We start from the raw sequence: 21395 nt of genomic DNA on the forward strand, positions 1-21395 counted from the left end.
AAATTATTTACTTAGGACAGTGCGTATAAAACATCCTGCAGAAGTCCTCAATTTTAAAGCTATATATTTATCCATTGAAATATTTCAAACAACCCAGCTAAAATGTTAAACATGCCTTACTTTGTTTAGAACGATAGAACGTGTCTACTTGCTACATTTTTCTTTTAATTTTAACCATGAAGTATTTTTTTTGTAATTTTGAAGTAACTACATTTCAAAGAAAATATTATTGTATCAGCAAAAAAAACTCAAAATATTGTATCAGTAAGAGTAAAGGTCAGCAAAATATTTTAAAAAACTATTCAAGTTATAAATATACCGAGGAAAATTTAAAGTTTTACTTATTTTAGTTGTTTACCAATTTGAATGAGAAAAAAAATTGTTCTCATTCCAAAATATTCTTGTCTGTTTCGGTGCTTTTTCTGATTAAGTAAAATACGATATAAACAAGATTAAACTGTAACAGAAACGCATTGGAAAAGTAAAGTAAAAAATTACTCTTCATAGAAATAATTAAATTGTAAATTTGAAAGAATCTTAAATATTGATTAGTAATGTGTCATATAATTGAGAAAAAAAAGAAACATAAGTGCTTCACAATCGGGAAAAACGTACATTATTTTTTCAATTGCATGGCATTAATAATTAATATCTCTACTCACTAATTGATCGTTGATGTACCATTTGAGCTCGGGTGCTGGTTTTGCTTTACCAGAATTGCAGAGGATTGACACATTATCTCCTAATTCATAATATGACTTCTCTGTCATTAAAATTGGACTATCTGAAGGAGGAACTAAAATTAAGAAAAATTAAAATTTTTAAATAAAAATAAGGTTAGTAATAACTAATATAATACGAGTAGTTATATTAATTGTAATAACGAAAATAATTATTATTAATGATAACAAAATTCTTAATAAGAAACATCACCGTTAAAAGTCAATATCTGTGTTTATATCATCTGTCTCAAATTTTAGTATCTGCAATACTTATCGCATGAAACCTTTTTTTAATCTCACAATAGTGGGAAAAATTAATAAATAAATAAACAAAATCTCATTAAATATTCTGAATTGAGCTAGTTGCAATTGAAATTCACAAAAATATTTAATTTCTTTTTTTCAATCTAGATTGAAACTAATGCAATTAATTGTTCCGTTCACTTCAAATCTATCCATATTCCCAAGTTAGAGTTTTGCGAACGTCTGTTAAGTAGATAATTATTAGTAATAATTAGATAAAAATGTCCGGAATAAAACTACTGCTATTTTTTGAAATCTATTACAAGAAAACAGGTAAGGTTGAAAAAAATTCTTCCTATATATTAATGTGACAGTGAATAGATTTTCCCCATCGATTTCTTTGTTTTAGTTCAAACTGCTTTCAATAGATGGCGTTGTCAAAAAAAGTAAAAATTTATAAGTTACAAAAAAAAAAAATAATTCAAAATTCCATTTCCATTTGTCACATTTAAACATATAGTAGTGGTTGATAAATATCTTGAATGCATTGTTAGACGATTTTTCAGTCATTCGATTTTTTTTATTTATTTTTTTACTATCTGCAGTGTAAACTGTCGATACTTTTGAGCTTATATTAGGAACTTTAGGAGGCAAAATTTCTAACTTATTACGTATTTTCTGCATGACTTGTTGAACCTTAACTTTTCATTCTGTTATACTTTCTTGAATACCGTCAGTCATATTTAGGAGAATCTCGTACAACAAATATACGTAAATCTAACCATAAAGTATGATATTATTTAGCTTGTTATGTAATCGAAAAAATATGATTCAAGAGCTTTGCTAGATTAATTTGCTTCAATCTAGTTCATACAAAATAAAAGTTTATAGAATTTTTAAAAAAAAATAAAATGCACTTTTATTGTTAAATTATTATTTAAATATTGCTCAAAAAAGCAGTATGACTATATTATAGTTTTAGAAAAGCTGCAATATTTTTGTGTATGTAAGATGTTCGCAACATTTTGCAATTTTAGAGTTTTAAAAAAAAATAATTGCTTCTTCTTCGCATAAGATGCTTTTGATTGTTCCATGTTACAGAAGCAAATAATAATAATTTTAAATCTTGCTTGCCATAAAAATGATATTTTCTATCAAAGTTTGTTTGAATCGTTATTTCGATGTATAATTACCAACTACTAAAAGAAATGTATAATTACCAACTACTTCTAACGTTCGAGTAGTCTGCATGCATCTGAAATTAGGCTTATCTGTCGAAACTTGACAAGTATAATTACCATAACTGTCCATACTCAGATTTCTTAGAAATACTGTGCTATTTCCAGACCTAGATAACTGCAAAGTAATATTTTGTAATTTGCATTATTACATTTATACTTTTTAATATAACTTAAAAATACACAAATCGTGAAGTAGCTCATAGTGTTAATAGAAAACTTACAAAATAACTATTTCCAACATTAATTTCCTATTTTTTTCAATTGCATTTGTTGCTCAAATTTTGTTTTAATTCATGTCACCCACTGTTCATATTTTTATCTACGCAATATATCTTAAAAATGTAAATCCAAAATAGCAGTGAAAATTATTCATTGAAAGTGTTTAGTAACTTTATTTATGTGGAAAAAAACATACATACACTAATTTTAATTTTGAATGACTAACCCGTCGTCTAAGCAATCAAGTCTACAAACTTTCCGTATTAAATTTCTTTTCGAATTTAATTTTCATGCACTATTTTATTTAAAAATTTCTGTTAACGTAGCTGCGTAGGTGTTTGAGTACACGTCTGGCATCCAAGCACATATCTAGTTTAGATTAGTTTAGATTAGATTAGACTATTTAGATTAGCATATCTCCAGTTGTTGTCTATAAAATTGCATATCTAATGTTGGTGGGTTATAAATATCATATCTAAAATTGAGTTTAAAATTGCGCATCTAAAGTTGAGGAGTTATAAATTGCTCATCGAATCTTACAAATTGAATACATAATATTGATGATTGAGTGCTGAATATTAATTGAATTGAATAAATAATAAACTCTTATTGACCATTAGAAATATACAACAGACATTCAACAGACATTTTGAATTTTCCGGAGGATCAGTTAAGACATGTTAATTTACTTACATCTACATCTACACCCAACTGGGTAAAAGCTTTGAGGGGAGGATTGGCTGCGGGTACATATCGGAAGAATTCTCTGTTGTTTTTGTACCATTTGACTGCGTACAATGTTTCATTGCCGAGATCATATCCACACTGTAAGCGAACGCTGTCTCCAGTTACCACTGGATTGGGAATATGGAGCTTATGTATCCTAAAAGGTGCGTGAGATCGGGAACCTAGAATAAAATTTTTAAAAAAAATATTGCTTTGTCATCTAATAATAAATTTTTGGACACCAGAAATAGAAAAATAGTTGGTTAATTGATTGTTCTTGCTGGATTTTGAACCCTGAATTTTTCAATCGATTCTAGAGGATGTTGACATGGTTCTAACATAGGCAGATCTGTCCACTTCGTTATGATACCATTCATAGACGAAATTATGACTTTTGTCCATCAATAGTGAACGTCGCAGCACAATAGTTACCTTTTTCATCCGGGTAGTAACATAGTCCTAGTCCATAAAATTGCTACAATGTAGTAATTGCCTCCTTGGCATCCAAAATATTTTAGTAGGAGTTGGCTATGAACATGAAATGAACTTGAGCCATAGGTATCTGTACATATCAAAAGAAACAACCTTAGATCCTAAACTAGGGACGGGCAAACTTTTTTGGTCAAGAGTCAAAAATCGGAAAAAAAAGTTTGGTGGATTAAGTAAAAACTTCTAAAACTAAAAAAAAACGATTCATGAGTTTTAATTTAAATATTTTTAAGATAAATGAAATTGCGATTTCATTTTTAAAAGTTGCTTACATTGAGGTTCGAAGTGAGATGTACTTATTTTAAGACTAAACGCTTGTCTGTTAGTCTACTTCTGAAATGATTTTTTTCTAAGGTTCATGTTTGAAAAAATTTGTTCACATATATAAGATGAAGCAAACATAGCACTGATTTTCTGGGCATGAGATATTAAATTTGGGAAATTAGCTTTTGGTAGCGCTTTGTAAAACTCAAACATTGTCATATTTAGAAACAACTGCTTCAGATGATTGTTAGATTGCAACTGAATTAATTCAAGCTGTAAATCAGACCTCACTGTTAAAAGGCATGATAAAAACATCTAATTCAGTTTGAATGGCACTGAAATCTTGAAATCTGCTTTCAAGCTCAAAATGGAGTTTTTTCAAGCTATCTTCATATTTGAAAGCTTTTCCTAATTAGCCAGGAATCACGAGGGCCGGATAAAACCTTCAGGCGGGCCACAGTTACCCGCGGGCCGTAGTGTGCCCATCCCTGTCCTAAATTCCTCTCCAAAATATGTTTACTCCCCAACCATGAAAAAGCACGCATCCCAGTCTTAAGTTCTCTATCTTTTAATGACTATTTTTAGAGTACATCGTAATTTTGATTCCGGCTAGACAGCGTGAACAACACTTTATCTGATAACCCTTATATTTAAACCTCTAGTCCTCAACCGAAGAAAAGAATTTCAGCCTCAATAGGTTTACTGACCACCTTCATAATAAACTCGCATCACTTCTATAGTTCTCTTCTCCTAGTTCAATAGCAAAGAGAACGAGGCCTTAAACGGACGCCATGCCACGGGAGAAATTATTCGTCACAAACTCACTTTTGCCTCCATCAGTAATTTAAAATTTAAAAAATAGAAACATAATTTAGCTCATTAAACCAAGAGTCAGAAATGAAGCCTCATTTGCAGGAAAAAAAATTCAAAATAGCAAAATGCAAACAAATTATCATTGGAAGAATTTTTCCATTACGTAATTCAAAGTTATCTTCTCATAATTTATTTCTATTTGGATATTTCAAAAATTTCTCTTCAGTATTTGAAACTTTACTCTAGGTTTCTTCTGAATTTACTTTTTCTGTATTTCAAATTTTAAAGCAGATATGGAGGAGAATGAGAGTTTGCGACGAAAAGTTCCTCACTTGGTACGGCGTTCTTAATCACACTACCATCTACTTAGGAACAAGCCAGTAAATAAACAAAAAGACGGATGCCGAATGAATCTAAACCAAGACGATCCATTGGCAAAGGCTTCTTAGTTTCAAGTGTGTCTATCTTAGTTTTATTGGCTCCCCAGCCACTTTATTTTAACACCATCGTTGAACAGCCGACTAATTTTTTGGGTTTACAACTACTAATGCTCAATTCCGTAGCCTTCTAATTTTGAACCTAATCCAGTAGACGAGAGAACTCCTGGACCAAGTATTAGAAGAAATTTTGATGGAACTAACCCGCACTTGGGTTACATGGAGAGGAAAACCACTCAAACCTGTCACGGTTAGTCTGGCGTCAAGGGGACTCAAACCCATGATCTGTCATGATGAATCATGAACCCGATTCATCTCATTGAAAGGCGAACTCTATTCCCTGAGCCATTGTGACATTCCTGGAAGTGTAAAGCCGATCCACTCGCTTTACCATTGTGAGAGAAATAGACTAAAATATAAAGAATGTGCCAGAGGTGGATGCTGCGGGAAAGATTTGATCAGGCCTTCTCTGTTCTGCTTTGCCCAGGTACCTCCCCCAGCAAGTTTTGTTAACTAGAGCATTTCTTCTTCCGGATACTACTTTTAAATGTCTGTTGCTATTGCTCTGAATTATTGTGATTGTGACTTTACCAGTGAAAATTAAAGAAAAAGTGTTTGATTTGGTTTTTTCAAAATTAGAAAAACATTTTCATTTAGAAGTTCTCTGCGAAACGTATGGACTTTTTTATAAATGCCTTATTAAACGAGTCTTACCATCTCTTCAAATTAAATAGACTTAAAGTCGTTTCACTCCTTGTAGTATGATGTACCTTTTACTATGATGTTTTATTATTTTCTCATTGTAGTGCTAATTTTATTTCATTTTAAACTATAATTTTTGTAAATTTGGTTTAGGTTATTCTTACTGGTTAATTTTCCATTGTATTAGGAATGATTATCATTATAATTTTGCTGCTGGTGTTGTGTTTTCTTTGTTTACCTGCTCTTTTTCTTTACTGACCTTTGAATATGATATTACTATTTATATATTCATTGCCCATGCTAAGGATTTCAAATTATTTGCCAGTTTTTAAAATTCTAATCCAAAGGCAAATCTGAAAACATTTTTATGATTGATTTTTTCAGTAGCAAACTTTTAAGCAAAATACATATTTATTATAAATTGAATTATTTTATAAAAATGCAAATACAAAACAAGAGTCATTTTGCTGTTGGGGAGGAGTAAATGAGCAATGAATGGATAAATTTTTCCTTTTGTTCGAAAACAGCATTCGCCAAGACTTTCCCCAAAGTAACAATTTTTTTTGTTGCCAAATTTACAGTTTTATCGTATTTGGTTAGATGACAAATGCTTAGCACAAGCTATGTTTAGATAAAAATCAAATAAATAGCTATATCATTTGTGTGTATAAGGATTTAAAGCCTATAGTATACTTTAAGATTGTTCTGTCATTTTTTTCTTTTTTAAGTATTGAAACTTGAAACTACCAGAATGCTATACCAAACATAATGTGTGTGTGTGTGGGGGGGGGGTCTTGAAACGACAATAAGTTGACTTGTTTATTTTAGTCAGGTTTTTGGCTATCTATAAAGTAACATTTCTAATCCCCATTCCATTTTCATAAAATCTGAAGAATCCATTTGTACTTTTATAATGTCGCTCCAAAACATTTTTTTGTGTAATATTGTAGATTCAAAAATTATTGACAATAATTTTCTAACATTTTAATTTATTGTATAAAAAAATTTCATGAACTATAAAGAAGCTTAAAAAAAATTAGTTTGTTTTTATAAACATAATGCAAACTATAGCTTTTGATAAAGTATTAATTGATGTCAGTGTTTTATTTATCGGTATAAATCAGGTGACTTGACTTATTTACCCAATTGTGTATCAATGCTTTATTTTCCCGTTCAGAGCTGCTCACTAACGTTCCTGTATCAAACTGTAGTAACACACTATGCTTGTTTTAAGAATAAACCGGTTTTTAAAACACTATCCCAGTATGCTGAGCACAGTACACTAGTACCAGTATATGCTGGCTCTAGCATGAAACTAGATAATGAAACTACAATTTAGGTATTATACCGGAGCCAGTATCCTGCTAACTTGTGAAACACCAGTTTCGGTATGATACCGGCTGATGAAACACTGGGTCTGGTATAATTCCCGATCCAGTATCATACCAGAACCGGTGTTTTATACGCCGGCATGATTTTTTTTATACCAGGAATTTTTTCCAATAAGGTACCCTCTTGAATTCACATTTTAAGTTTCTTTTTATAGTTATATTAAACAATAAAATGTAATTTAGTGATAAATTATATTTAAAATTAAATTGGAAATGTGAAAAGGAAATTAAAGTTAACTTTAAAACTAGCATATTGTAGGTATAAGGAAGTATGTTTTTTTAGAATATAATTCTTTTATCCTTCCACTTAAGCAGTGTTTAACTTTAAATATTCAAAACATTTTTAAATGCTTTAAATAAGTATTCTTTTTATACTGTCCTGTTATATTTTATTAATTTATATTAAATTTTCCACTGGCTGCAGCTAGTAGAAAATTGACCATAGTGCTTACAAAGCAGGTGACCAATTCAGCTAAATCTTGCATATTAAAAAAGATAAACAATGTTGCATTTTCCTGTTTAAACCAATATAATATGCTTACATTAATGTTGTTTTCCCTAACTTAGACCAGTCCATTTTTCTGATGTCAGTGTCTCATTTCCTTGTACAGACCAGTAAATTCGACTGATATCAATTTTCCATTTCCCCGTAGAGACCAGTTCATTCTACTGATATCAGTGTTCCATTTCCCCATAGAGACCAGTTCATTCTACTGATATCATTGTTCCACTTCCCCGTAGAGACCAGTCCATTCTACTGATTTAGACCAATGCAGTGTATTGACCTACTCTACTGATATCAATATATCATGACCAGTCCATTGTACTGATCTACTCTACTGATATCAGTGTTCCATTTCCCCGTACAGATCAATACATTTTTTTATTGATTTCTATTGGTCATTTTTTGCAGGGCAAAATTTACAGCCTCAGACGAGTCAATAATCTAACTCAGGACAGAACACTACTTCAGTTACAAGCAGACACTCCTATTTATATAGGCTTGACAACGAAACCTCGAAACTTTTCTCAAGATTCAAGACGATTCTCGTATAACTCCGTAAATATTAATACTACTACTCTGAAAATTAAAGTGTCTAGAACAATAGTTTCTTTTTTCTCCCTAAAATGGTAGCCAAGATTATCGCAAGTCGGCTACATGATTAAATTACATTAGAGTTACATGATTTTTTCGCATTTTTTCTTATTAAACTAATTATTTAGGGTCCGTTTAAGATATTTAGCCATATGCAAAACTATATAAATATTTGCAATTACAAAATAATTACAAATCTATATTTAGAACTTTCTAATAATATTCATACTCACTGAATACGGGGACGGCAGTCATGAGGATAAGTAGGAAATTCTCAAATGTTGATGCCTTGAATGATGGGTCTTTAAGCATATCTCGCCAACTTTATATCAGACATAAAACTGAAAAAGATTTTTATTTATTCGAATAAATTTAAATTCACTTATAAAATTTTTGTTACAAATAGATTTATCCTATGGTATTAAATATTCCACATGAAAATATTTATTTGTATGAGAATAGTTCTGAAATAATTTTTCCTGCAATTTTTTTAGGTTAAATATTAATAAAGAATAAAACCAGTAGTCTGTAAATTAATACCAAAATAAAAGTCAGTTTGAAGCTGATTTTAAAACCTCATCATCTCAAATATGCCATTCCACCAGAAAGGAAGAAAGGTGTTCAACCAACGTGTCACCTATGTGCGTTAGTTAGAGTGCGAAAAAAACACAAACCACTCTCAATAATTTGCCATGATTGGTTCTGAGAAATTGAAATTTAAAACTTTTTTAAAAGTATTTTAAAAATTTGATTTGTCTGGAACTATTCAACCAACGTATCTCAAGTTTTGTATTTTGTTCACATACATTCTTTAAAATCATGTAAAAATTGTATACCTTACAATTTAAAATGATTTCGACTATTAAGTAAAAAAAAAAAAAAGTTTTTTTTACGGAATTACCTTTGGATAAGCAAATTTTAAAATTTTGTGCAGAAGTATTCCAATTCGTTTAAAAAGTTCGAGATATGGTGAAATACGCAAAGAGTAAAATTAACTTTAAGGGGTTCAAACCTGGTCCGCTATCCTAACCTCCTATATTTTAGAGATCAGAAATCCCTCGGAAAAAGACATATAGGTTTTTTGAGAGATAGAGTACGCCTTTGTGTCTAATTTTGTAATTTAAAATATCGTGTGCACTAATTAGTTAGTATATTTGAGGGCACCCATTCGAAGCATTAAGGTTGATATTTAGAACTTTAGAACGTGAAGATCAGATGATTAGATCAAAAGTTATTCAGGGTGGTTAGTTTTTATTACACACAGTATTTAGTACATCATTCCTAGACTTCCACTAAAAAATCAAGCTAAGTCTTAAAACAGGAAAGGGAAAAAAAGTTAAAAATGCTTGTTCAAGAAAGGACATAAAAAAATAACACAAAAAACGATATTTAAAATGGCAAATGGGTTTACCATATCGCTCCAAATTCTAACAACAGTGGGATTTACAATATCGTTAACTGGTATATATTGCTAATCAAATAGCCACGAAAAGGACATATAATGTCTAATGAAATTTAAAATTACGCTGTCATATTTGGGTTTAATAAGATAATATTAGCAGATAAATCCATCTGTGTATTTAAAATGATTGAATACGTTGGTTGGGATATGATCATTGCCTCTATCAAATAGAAAACGTGAAGTGGAATGAATGAAGTCTAAAATGGTTATACTGCTTGTATTTTGAGATAATTTTATATATAGTTTATAAAATAACTGTAATGAATATTTTTTATAGTTTTTTTAATTATTTTTATTATGATTCACAAACAAATAGAAACTATGTAAATTCAATTAAAAATTTTATGGCATATAAAAATTAGAAAACTAAATTTGCACATGAATACACATTATTTTTATTTTTTCGTACTTCTAAGTTATCCACATTTCTCTTTAATTTCGCTAAATTTTTTAATCTTGCTTGGTGTCTTTTTTTTTGTTCTTATTATATATAATATATTTAGACTGTAGGAGTGCAAGTAGTTATTTATGTATATGATAATTAAAATGAATGAAAAGAATTGCATTCATTACACGCCTTTATTTTAATGGCTAAAACTAATATTTATTATGTATGTTTTATACTCAATTATTTCTAAACCGCATTTTCGTGTCTAAATTTTTTTATTTTTTAATTCACTGAAAATAAATTAAGTTTAAGTGTAGAATAAGCTTCATGATCACAAAATAAAATTCATGTTAATTAAGTTCTCGAATAATTAAGAATATTTTCTCTATATTTTAAATGCGTCTTTCTAACTACTGGAAAATTGTGAAAATGAACTACTGTTGTTAATTATTACTGTGTAATTAAATTTTACTAGTCTGCATGAATCATTTTGATTGTAACATGAAGTAGTAATTTGCATTCATCAAATCATTATGGCTTATTTATAATGCATACCAATAAATTTTAAATTGAATTTTATCTGACTAGCAAGTGTGTACTTACATGTTTACCGTTTTATTTATCAGATTCATTATTACTCAATTGTAGTTATTTGTTAACTAGCAGTTTCACTAAATAGTCAAAATAAACACATTTCCGCCTGTCTGCTTAAGATACATAGATTGTAACTGAATTGTAAATTAAGTTACTTCTGTTGTTTCGGTAAATTGTACAATTTGTAGCACAATCTAATGTATTAAGCCTTTGTAATTATTCTAAAATGTAACAAATATACTGTTAAGATATTGACACTAGTTGAAAGTTTAAAGATAATTTTAAAAATGTTGATATATTATTCTGTGTACTATTAATAACGTCTTCATCGGAAATTATTCATTGCAAAAGTTACTAATTACGCTCAATATATCAATAAAATAATTAAAAGAGCAATTTTGAAATAATTAAATAATATTTAAAAGAGCAATTTTGAAATAAAATTGTTTTTTTTTGTTCAGAACAATACTTAATTTTTCAAGATATAATTCAAACTTAAAACTTTTTTCTTTAAATTTCTAATGTCTGGGAAATATGCATAAATGATTATTATAAGTTAAAATTTATCACAATGAATAGTATAAAATAGTTTATTACATTAAGAATAAAAAAATAATGCGAGTAAAAAGGTTTCGAATTTGGAAAGTAAGAATTGGTTAAAAGCAGAATAAAAATTAAACGTCTTAATAACATTTAATTTTTAAATCTAAAAATTCTGTTCACTGATGTATTTTACAAATGTTTCATGACTAAGTGAAAAAAAAAAGCTTACGCCTTGAAAAACAGAAATAAAAAATATTAGTTCAAGATTAGCTGTAATTTTAATAAGCATATAGGCATAAATACTATAAATAGTTTAAGCATGAAATTCCCTTGAGAAATGCCGTATTGGAGTCTAGAAATTTTAATAAGACTTGTTTTCCTAAAACAAAACATTAAAAACAAACTAAAATATCAACGGATCTGATAAATAAATATTTTTGTATTAGATTGGCCTAATAATGCGTCTCAAATGAAACAATTTGCGTAAAAATATATACAAGTTTTAACTATATTTAAATAATTAAATGTTTTAACTATCAAAAATTTTCAATACTTATTTTAATTAAATGAATTTTGTAACTATTTTCGTAATGAAAAAATAAGCTTAGAACACATAATTAAAAAGAATGTTTGTACAAAAAACGTATTTATTATTGTAGTTTGTTGTATTAGATTATTTAAATTGTGTAATTTTACAAATGCATGCACTGAGGAAAAAAAGTATTGTTAAAACTGCCAGAATAAGATTAAATTTGCCGTGATTGTATGGGAAAGCCAAAAACCTCGGTAAATTAACCAAAGCGCTTTTAAAATTATTTTGCTAAAATTTACAATAAAATATAATTTTATAATGTGTGATAAAATGTAATTAATGTTATAAAATTTCTTAATTTTATCATACTACATTAGAGCATGGAATAAAAACATTTATTCGCCTTCATTTACTTTTCAGCTTTGCATTTTTTTATTAAATGTGTAGTAAAAACAAATATAGAATTTACAGATTAACCAGAATTTCTGGTAAACCGTTACAGCATAAATGGAAAATTACCCTAATAAATAGTTTGAATACTGTACATTTTGGTTTTATTACCAGATTTAATTTTTTTTTACTAGAAATATATCATTACTGTACAGTACGGTAATTTTAAATTTTTTTTCCTGCTTAGATGTTTCGTGATGAGCACTATTAATGTTCGATTTTCTACTTGTAATAAAAAATAAAGTATAAAAAAAGAAACTTCATGGATCTCAAATAGGAATTAAAGTTTCAGAAAAGAGAAAAGCAAAATATTTTGGAAATGACGAAGGTCTAAAGTAAGCTTCACACCGAATCAAAACTTTTTCAATTTTAGCACTATCGTTGGTATAATTAAAAAAAACAAACCCTTCAGTGCTGAATGTTCCGATAAAGCTTGTTTCGTTGACCCCCCCTCATTGTTTCTAATATTAATTCACCAAATATTAATAATAACCGATCTCAAATATTTTTTTGATGCCACTAATCTGTGTTAAAAAAAATTCTAAAAACAATTGATAAAAAGGGCCGTTACAGTATTCACTGCCTACGAATGCCGATTACTTAACTATTTTAATGTGGATATTATTGTGGATACATAATTTATGTGTTGCAAACCTATATTCAATATGATATAAGAGTTTATTGAGCATGTGCTTCCCTTCCTTATCTGACTTTATATTCTTAAAAAAAAACACTTTGAAACTGTTAGTTAAACTAAAACGCACATTATTAATATTTTTTAGTGAATCTGGGCATCCGTAGTGATTAAGATACTGAAAATACGCAGTTATGTAAAAACATCAATATTCATACCTAGGCGATTGTATATATTCTAATTTTGTTGTCTTATTTCTTAAGTTTTTGTTTTATTTTATTTAGTTTGTTTCATTTTGTTAACTTATAACATGTTGCATAAACATATTATAAAGCAAGACAAATTTCGGAAAATTGGTGAGATTCCAATATGAACGTTGATTTTTAATTATAGATTAAGAAATCGTTATTAATTTGTTTGGTTTTTTTATTGTATTTAATAGTTTCGGGAGTTTGTTGAGAAAAATTGCTTAAAATGATTGTTAGCTTCGAAAATAAATAAAAGTTGAGTATTTATGTTCAATATTTATTATTTAGATATTCAATATATGGTTTTAAAATTTTCGCAAATTTCTACACTTTCCATAATACTAAAATGATGTAATAATTTTAACCATTTCCTTTAGAAGCAAATCTTATTAAAGCTAAATATACTAAAGTTACATTTGAAAAGCGACCAGCATAAGAGGAACTCCATATGGAAATACAAAGTTTGAACAAAGACATGTGAATTCTGCCGATTTAAATTATAAGTAAGATAAATGTTTCACATTTTTCTACATTTTTATAAGTAAAGTTAAACTGAAACTTATCAAACTTCAAAATAGGATTTTTTTTTCAAAGGCAACATTCAACATTTTATGTATTTTTTCCACTTCCAAACTGCGTAACATAAACTTTGAAAAATGGTAGGATATATTTCCACACATGTTTCCTTTATTTTATTCCAGTAAAGTGATATAGAGAGGATGGGTAAAACTTGGACATTTTCTAAAGTGACATTTCGAACGACGATTCTGCGTTTTTTTTTTCTCTTTCCTTTGCCATATTATCTTTTGTCAACTCGAGAGTAGGATTCGAAAGGATTTTGGCGCATTGTAAGTCTTATTTTAAAATATTGAAATATGCAGAAATCTCTGTCAGAAAATAAAATTCTACAAATTGAAACATATTATGATAAATTTCTAAGATAAAAGTATTTACATTCATGATTCTCCTAAACGCATTAATTTTATTTAAAGTGGGTTGTTTGGATTACGTTATATGATAGTCATCTAAATATGGCTGCTATGATATTTTTTTCTTTATACAATATCGAGTATAGTTCTCTTTAAAGATTAAGATTTATAATAGTATTTAAATTAATCACTTTTCCAAAATCTAACAAAAGAATTGCTAGACTTCCTTGTGTCAAGATGGATCTTCCGGATAACGCTAATATAAAGAATGTGAAAACACTAAAGTATCTAGGTGTTATCTTGGATCCACAACTCACCTGGATTCCCCATCTTGACGAAGTTAAGGATCGTGTACAAATGTTCAATCACAAATTAAAGAGGATTGCTAGAGTCACCTGGGGTCTCAACCATCATGTTCTAAAGAAGATCTACCTCCAGGCAACCGAGAGAATCATCATCTATGCGGCCTGTGTCTGTTTTAGAAACACAGTCAAAATAAGAGAAAAACTAAAATCAATTCAAAGAATTCCGCTTATTACCATTACCAAATCTTATAGGACTGTCAGTACTGATGCACTCCAGATACTGGCCGGGGTAAAACCAATCTACTATAAAATCATCGACGAGATTTACATTAAAAGAAATATCTGGAAATAGAGGATAGAAGACATCAATTGGCTTGGTAATCATATGTACTTTCCTGATCACCTCTTACTACCTCCCAAACTGGTTCATCCCTCAAACTCTCTCGCGTTGCTCTGGGGGAAATTTCTTCCAACTAACCATGGCATTGAAATCTTCACAGACGGGTCGAGAAGTATAATAGTATTTACCAAATAAATTAATATCCAGCAGATTTATAACTATTAGATATTACTTGAAATTCATAATTATTAGGTTGCATTTGAAATTTGTAATTATTGGAGAGCATTTGTCATTTATAACTAGTACGTAATATTTAAAAAAATAGAAATGATGTACTTTTACAAATGGGCAAAATCAAGCAAAACATTTTAAATATATTCCTTAAAAATTAAGTTTTTTATGTACTCCAAAAAGACAGTCTTGATTATTCAGTGCTTAAGGCACTGATAAAATTCATCATCATGAATTAGGAGGATTCGATCCCCATTAACAGCTTGAAGCTCATCCAGTCTCAAATGTATGGATACTAGCTTATCTGGGAAACAAAGGAGGATCATGTGCAACGCTGAACATATTGTCACTGACATACCAATTTTAACAAAATTGATGTGGTTCTGTCTCTTTATAGGCTGCTGAGGGAGTACTTAACTTATCAAATATTGAAAAATGTAAAATTGAAAATAATAATCTTGAAGTTATTCTGATTTTATTAGTTTAGCATTTTCTTCCAATTTGTTTTAATTACATCTAAAATACAGTCTGGAATAAAACCACAAAAGTTTTAAAAGGTGGCATGGACAAAATTCTTAAAAATCAGATTTTTTTTGTTACTTAAAATATATGGGATTAATTATTTTTTAAATAGTAAAAATATTGTTTTGATCTTAATTATGACGTGATAGATAGAGCTTTTTTCCATGTCAAACTTCAAAAGATCGTGAAATTTCTATAGCATGATCTTTTATCCATGATCCTGTTCTTATACTTTTCTAAATTTTTAAACATAATCATTTCAAGAGAAGAAAAAAAAACTGCAAAAAACTTGAAACATATAAATGTTATTTTTTTGTTTGCTTTCAAACAGTTCGAGAAGCATTTTATAATTTTTTTAAATATGAAAACTTGAAAAAACTTGAAACTTTAATTTTAAAAAATTTCCAATGCTTTCCTAAAACAAACTATTGATACATATAGAAACAAATGCTTATAACAAATAAAGTCACGGGTTATAATATTATATCTGAAATATAATATTATAATGAGATTTTATATCTTAGCATAGTATTTTCTATAAAATCTTAAAATAAAAACAAAATCATTTTTATAAGATTCAATATTTTTTTTTAAGAAACTCTTATATTTTGGGTATCTGTTTGTTATTTTTGTTTTTTTTTTAAATATAAAATGAATTCAAAACAATACAAGCACTCTTCAAAATAAATAAATAAACAAAGAAATGGATCTTTTACCCAATAATTCATTAAAAATTTCTACCTGATTCTTTTTACTGGATTTCTTTCCGTATAATATCAATATTGCATGGTCACATAAAAGTAGTTTTTCTATGAAACTACTGAAATGATTATTTAATATTGCTTGTTTCGATTAAGGTATTTCTTTTCGATTAAAGCATATTATAGCTTGTCAGTTTAAATTTGATATTTTGACTAGCAAAGTTTGAACTTTTAAAATTTTTAATCAAAAAACTAATTTGGAATGTCATAAAATAGCTAAAATATAAGACAAATTTTAAAAAAAATCTGATTAAAAATTTTTAATTTTTTTACCAAATAATTTAATACCAACCTAACTGAAAAATAAATAAACATTTATTAGTAAATGATTTAATAAATATGCAATAAAAGTGTGCAGAATACTAAAATTTAGAAAAAAATAAAAAAATAAAATTTTAATCGAAACAAACTTGGCATTTTTTTCTTTAACTCATTAGCAAGCAATAGAATTTTGTAGAAACAACTAGAATACAATATTCCAGAATATGAATCACTCTTTAGATAAGCTGAATATTTCTCATGAGGCACAAAATAATTTAAAACCTTTATTTTTGAAAAAAAGATAACATATGATTTATTTACAAACATTCTAACTTAAAACTACCTTGTGTTGTTTTTTGACACGAGAAGCACCTTTGGGTTCATTTTGATCGTTTTTTGCCATTTCTTGTGTCATTATGGAAGATACACGTGATCTTCTTCATTTGTGACTTTTTTTGAAATTGTTTCTAATGCTGTATCGAATTTCATGCAATTCTATTGATTAGTAAAATACATATATATGGAAATACCTAAAACAGAAAAAATGTGCATTTTTTTACTCCTATAAGAAAAACGTTTACTTCTGATATTTTCCGTCTGGTTTTGATTTTGCAGTACTGAAAATATTATGAAGATGAATTGTAGAACAGAGAATTAAGATTTGCAGTGCAAAAAAATTTCAAGCTCAGCAGTTTTCATAAAATTGTTGGGTGTCTTAGATTCGATTACTACAGTAGCGCGCAGTTAGTTTTGTTCCTATTGAAATATAAATTTGTTATAGCATCTGAAAGAAATCATAGACATGCTGATTATAAACAGTTATATTTGTTATAATGCTGGACAAGAAAGTACTGTTGGTGAGAAATTATTGTCATTTAAGGAAAAGTGAAAATTCATTGTATGACGTTCGAGCCACATAACTTTGATTTCTACTGATATAAAATGCAAAAAATAATTTCTTGAATGGCTACCTTTATTTTTTTTTTTAAAACCGGGCAAACGAATTATAACCTGAGAAAAGTATAGTTCTCTAATTATTTTATTCTCTCACTCCTAAGCTTTTGTCGCAGAGGGAGTCTTTTGCTTCAATGAAGCTGGCAGATAAAAAATTTCCGTAAAAATAAGCTAGTTTACAGGAATACTACCTTTGAATAATGGAAAATTTTCTCCTAATTTCAGTTTCACTTCTGCGTCGTGACATTAATTTTTGCTCTGCGAAATGAATACTATATTCTTACAATATAGGTGAAAAAGAAAAAGATTTATCATAATTCGGAATTGTTTTCGAACATGTTTGCAAACGGTAGCACAGAGAAGCCCTACACTATCACTTACTACAATAGTTCAAGAAGTAACTTAGGCAAAGCAGACTATTTGTTAAGGAGTTATGGCGGTTTTAGGTAAGTCCAAAATCCGATAAATATATATATATATATATATATATATATATATATATATAAGTTCAAAATGAAGAATAAAGCAAAGAAAAATAGTAGACATATGAAAAAAAGGGGGGAAATAATAAGTAAAAAAATAACAAACAACAGTTGGAAAAAAAAAAGGGAAACTTATTGTTTTTCTTAACTTTCTTCGTGTTTTCTTGTAATTATTTATTTATTATATATATATATATATATATATATATATATATATATATATATATATATATATATATATATATATATATATATATATATATATATATATATATATATATATATATATATATATATATATATATATATATATAATCTTTTGATTTCTAATTTTTAATAATCTTTTACTGAATTAATTAGCATTTTAACCTTTTAATCAAAATTTATTTCACTAAGTCTCCTCATGTTGTAAAATTAAGTCAATTTCTACTTAAACCGTTTTATCGATTCCATGAAAAACAACAAAGAAATGTATCGCTTATGAAGGAAAACATACATTTTTGAATCAAATTAATGGAAAACAGTTCAACTTCAAATATTATCATTGATTAGCTCCTACAATCAGCTATCTCATAAAATCATTTTTCTAAAACTATCATGCAATTGCCATAATGTTTCCTCCAACAGAAGAAAAAAAAAGACAAAAAAAAAGTAAATCTCATTTTAAAGGGCTATCAAACTGTTCGAAGGATCAACTTCTTGAACCACTCATCAAAATTCTAGTCATGAACAAATCAATACCAATCATTATTCTCTTCCACTTAGCTTCGTTCTTATTCTATGGGCAGCGTTGAAAACATTTAGCCTTTGGATAGTACACCGATAAACTAAATATATAGATTTATCCCTTAAACGTGATTAAGGATTCTTCCGACATATTTCAAGACTTCCGCCAAGTTTTATTTTCTTGTGAGTGTTTTTCCCTGGAAGGTAAGAGTTGCCAAAAAAAGGAAATCATTACCTTTAACTGAAGATCCATATGATGAAAAGGAAGTAAGATAGCCTACGTGAATTACATAATTCTAATCTTAAGAATGCTGGAAATATGTTTTTGTTCGTTAAGTATAGTTTAGTAATGTTTGCTTGCTTGATTTAAGTGAAGATTTATAGTTTTTATTTGATAAAATTAAATGCATACTTTAAGTCTTCAATACATAAGGAATATGGATGTTATTCTGTAAAGACAAACATTAACATATATTTTTAGAATCCTTATCAAAAATGAGAAAAAAAATCATAAAATCTAACATAAATTCTTTAAAAAGTGTAAACGGTAAAAAAAAAAATCACTGTACTTAATTGAGGAAGGCGTGAATACAAAACACTAAAAGTTGCTTACCTGCACTGTTAGAAATTCTCAGAAAAAATGGTTAAATAACAATCTATTTTATTCCTATTTTACCATATTCAAACAAAATTAATGAAGTCACTTTACATGCTTAATGAAGCCACTTTGCAGCAGCTTTGTACTTTTTATTGCTGAGAGGGCTAATCTGCCCGTCTCATGACCGAGAGAACGGAGGTTCGAGTTACTACGCTGACAACGCAATGCATCCATCATTCCCTCCACATGAACATTTGTGTCAGTGTCCTGCTCTCCCAACTCCACTGCACATTACCTAACGAAAAGCCTAGGTCCAATCCCCAATATCCAGTTAAATTTCTTCTTTAACGATTTTGAGAAAAAATGCTCTTAGTAAACGTTTAAAAAATCATATAGTTTTGTATTCCTGGTTTTGCAACAATACAGTAGCAAACGGTTTGTAAACCGTAAAATTAAAACATGCTTTTATCCAACAAACTCTACAGTTAATTGGATGGAGAGAAAGCTGCCTTTTATTTTACCGAAATTTAAGAATGAAAACTATAAGTGTGTTGAAAGAAGAGTGTTTTACTAAGGTGACCAGAGAAATGAGGAAGAACAGAGAAAAAATCCACCGACACTCTCGCACTAAGTTTATAAGTTCTGAAGAAGACATATACTTACAACTAATACAAGAGTACCGTATTGAACTCATGACTGTATGACCTTGAGGACTGTGAAGGGAGAATCACATGCTCATGTATATTCCTCACTGTCGAACTTGAAGAAATTAAAGACGTATATTAAAGGCATTTTTTTTATGCATCACATAGTACACTGAACATATGTAGCTTCGCAAATGTTTATGTATTTAATGTATCCCAGTATATATATAAAAGAAAATGCATACTATATTTATTTAACAACTTTGCTAGAAGTGTATTTTTTGTTGGTTAAAGTATGATTAAATGATGTCTGCTACAGGTCAGATACTTATTTGATAAAAAGCAAGCATGATATATAATATACATCCAATACAAAGTACGCTTCACTTTCTAAGCATAATAGCAGAGAATTGAACGCTAGCAAAATATGTTTTCAATTTTAAGAATAACCTTTTTATGTGGCACTGAATAATATAATATTTTCAATATCTAGTATGGTATTCGAAAAGAGATATTTGAAGTGAAAAACTATAAGTATTATTTTTATGGCAAAACTACGTACATAGAAATAGTAACTATGTATAGATATCATAATGAAAGATTAATACTATAAAAACTATAATAAAATAAATTCATTGAAAGACCTCTGGGATAAAAAAGAAGAAAACAAGAAAACATATTTTTGTAATTTAGAAATAAGCGGTAGTTCCATAAAATAGCTTTAAATTTACATATTTTAAATTGAAAAACTGAAACATTTAATTTAAGCATTTTCTGAAATTGCTAGTCATTCTTTCGGATGTCAGGCTATACGTAAAATATTAAGCATTTACTACTTTTTAGGCAGAATTTAAGCTTTTTAGGTAACAGTTCTGTAGTATGTCGAGGCGATATAAGAAATATGAATTATTTACTACTTTATAGGTCAATTTTAGGCTTTTTCATTGAATAAATAGCCAATTTAACGTTAACAATAAGTTAATGCGGTATATCTACATATATATATGAGGGTCATTAACCTGGTCAGTCCGCCTAACTTTGCATTATATGCAATGGGGAGCCACGTAACTGCCTGCATCGCGGCACCATCTATTGGTAAGAGGGACTGACGCATGCGCAACGTTTGACGTTGCATAGCGAAAGTACGGTTGCACGCCGAAGAGAAGGTGGTCACACAAGTTATTGTCCTCTCTCGGCCAATGCGGTGAAGACGACATTACATCAGTTTAGATGGGAAACGCTGGAACATCTACCTACAGTCCGGACGTTTCACTGTGCGACTTTCTGTACCTCTAAAACAAGCCATTCGTGGACATCGACTCACAACGGATGACGACGTGTGTGATTGGGTCCAGGACAGGATCCGACAGCAGCCTACTAGCTCTTTTAAATATAGAATCAACTGGCTAGTATTGAAATGGGATAATTGTGCCAAAAGTTTTGGCGAA

The 21395-nt window shown here is 28.8% G+C and overlaps 1 protein-coding gene across 1 annotated transcript in view; it reads right to left on the reverse strand.

The window, feature by feature from the left end:
* Positions 1 to 21395, reverse strand: part of LOC107454874 (cell adhesion molecule 4) — a 42127-nt gene that overhangs the window by 5898 nt on the left and 14834 nt on the right. The window contains exons 2-5 of the mRNA XM_016072207.4: positions 8577 to 8684; positions 3119 to 3333; positions 2186 to 2321; positions 663 to 796 (exon numbers count right to left, since the gene is read on the reverse strand). Of these exons, the coding sequence (XP_015927693.3) occupies positions 663 to 796; positions 2186 to 2321; positions 3119 to 3333; positions 8577 to 8655 (564 nt within the window). The 5' untranslated portion in view covers positions 8656 to 8684. The remainder of the gene's footprint in view (positions 1 to 662; positions 797 to 2185; positions 2322 to 3118; positions 3334 to 8576; positions 8685 to 21395) is intronic.

The sequence above is a fragment of the Parasteatoda tepidariorum genome, chromosome 3, assembly GCF_982258835.1.
Source record: "Parasteatoda tepidariorum strain Cologne lab strain chromosome 3, Ptep-v5.0, whole genome shotgun sequence".
Lineage (NCBI taxonomy): Eukaryota > Metazoa > Arthropoda > Arachnida > Araneae > Theridiidae > Parasteatoda > Parasteatoda tepidariorum.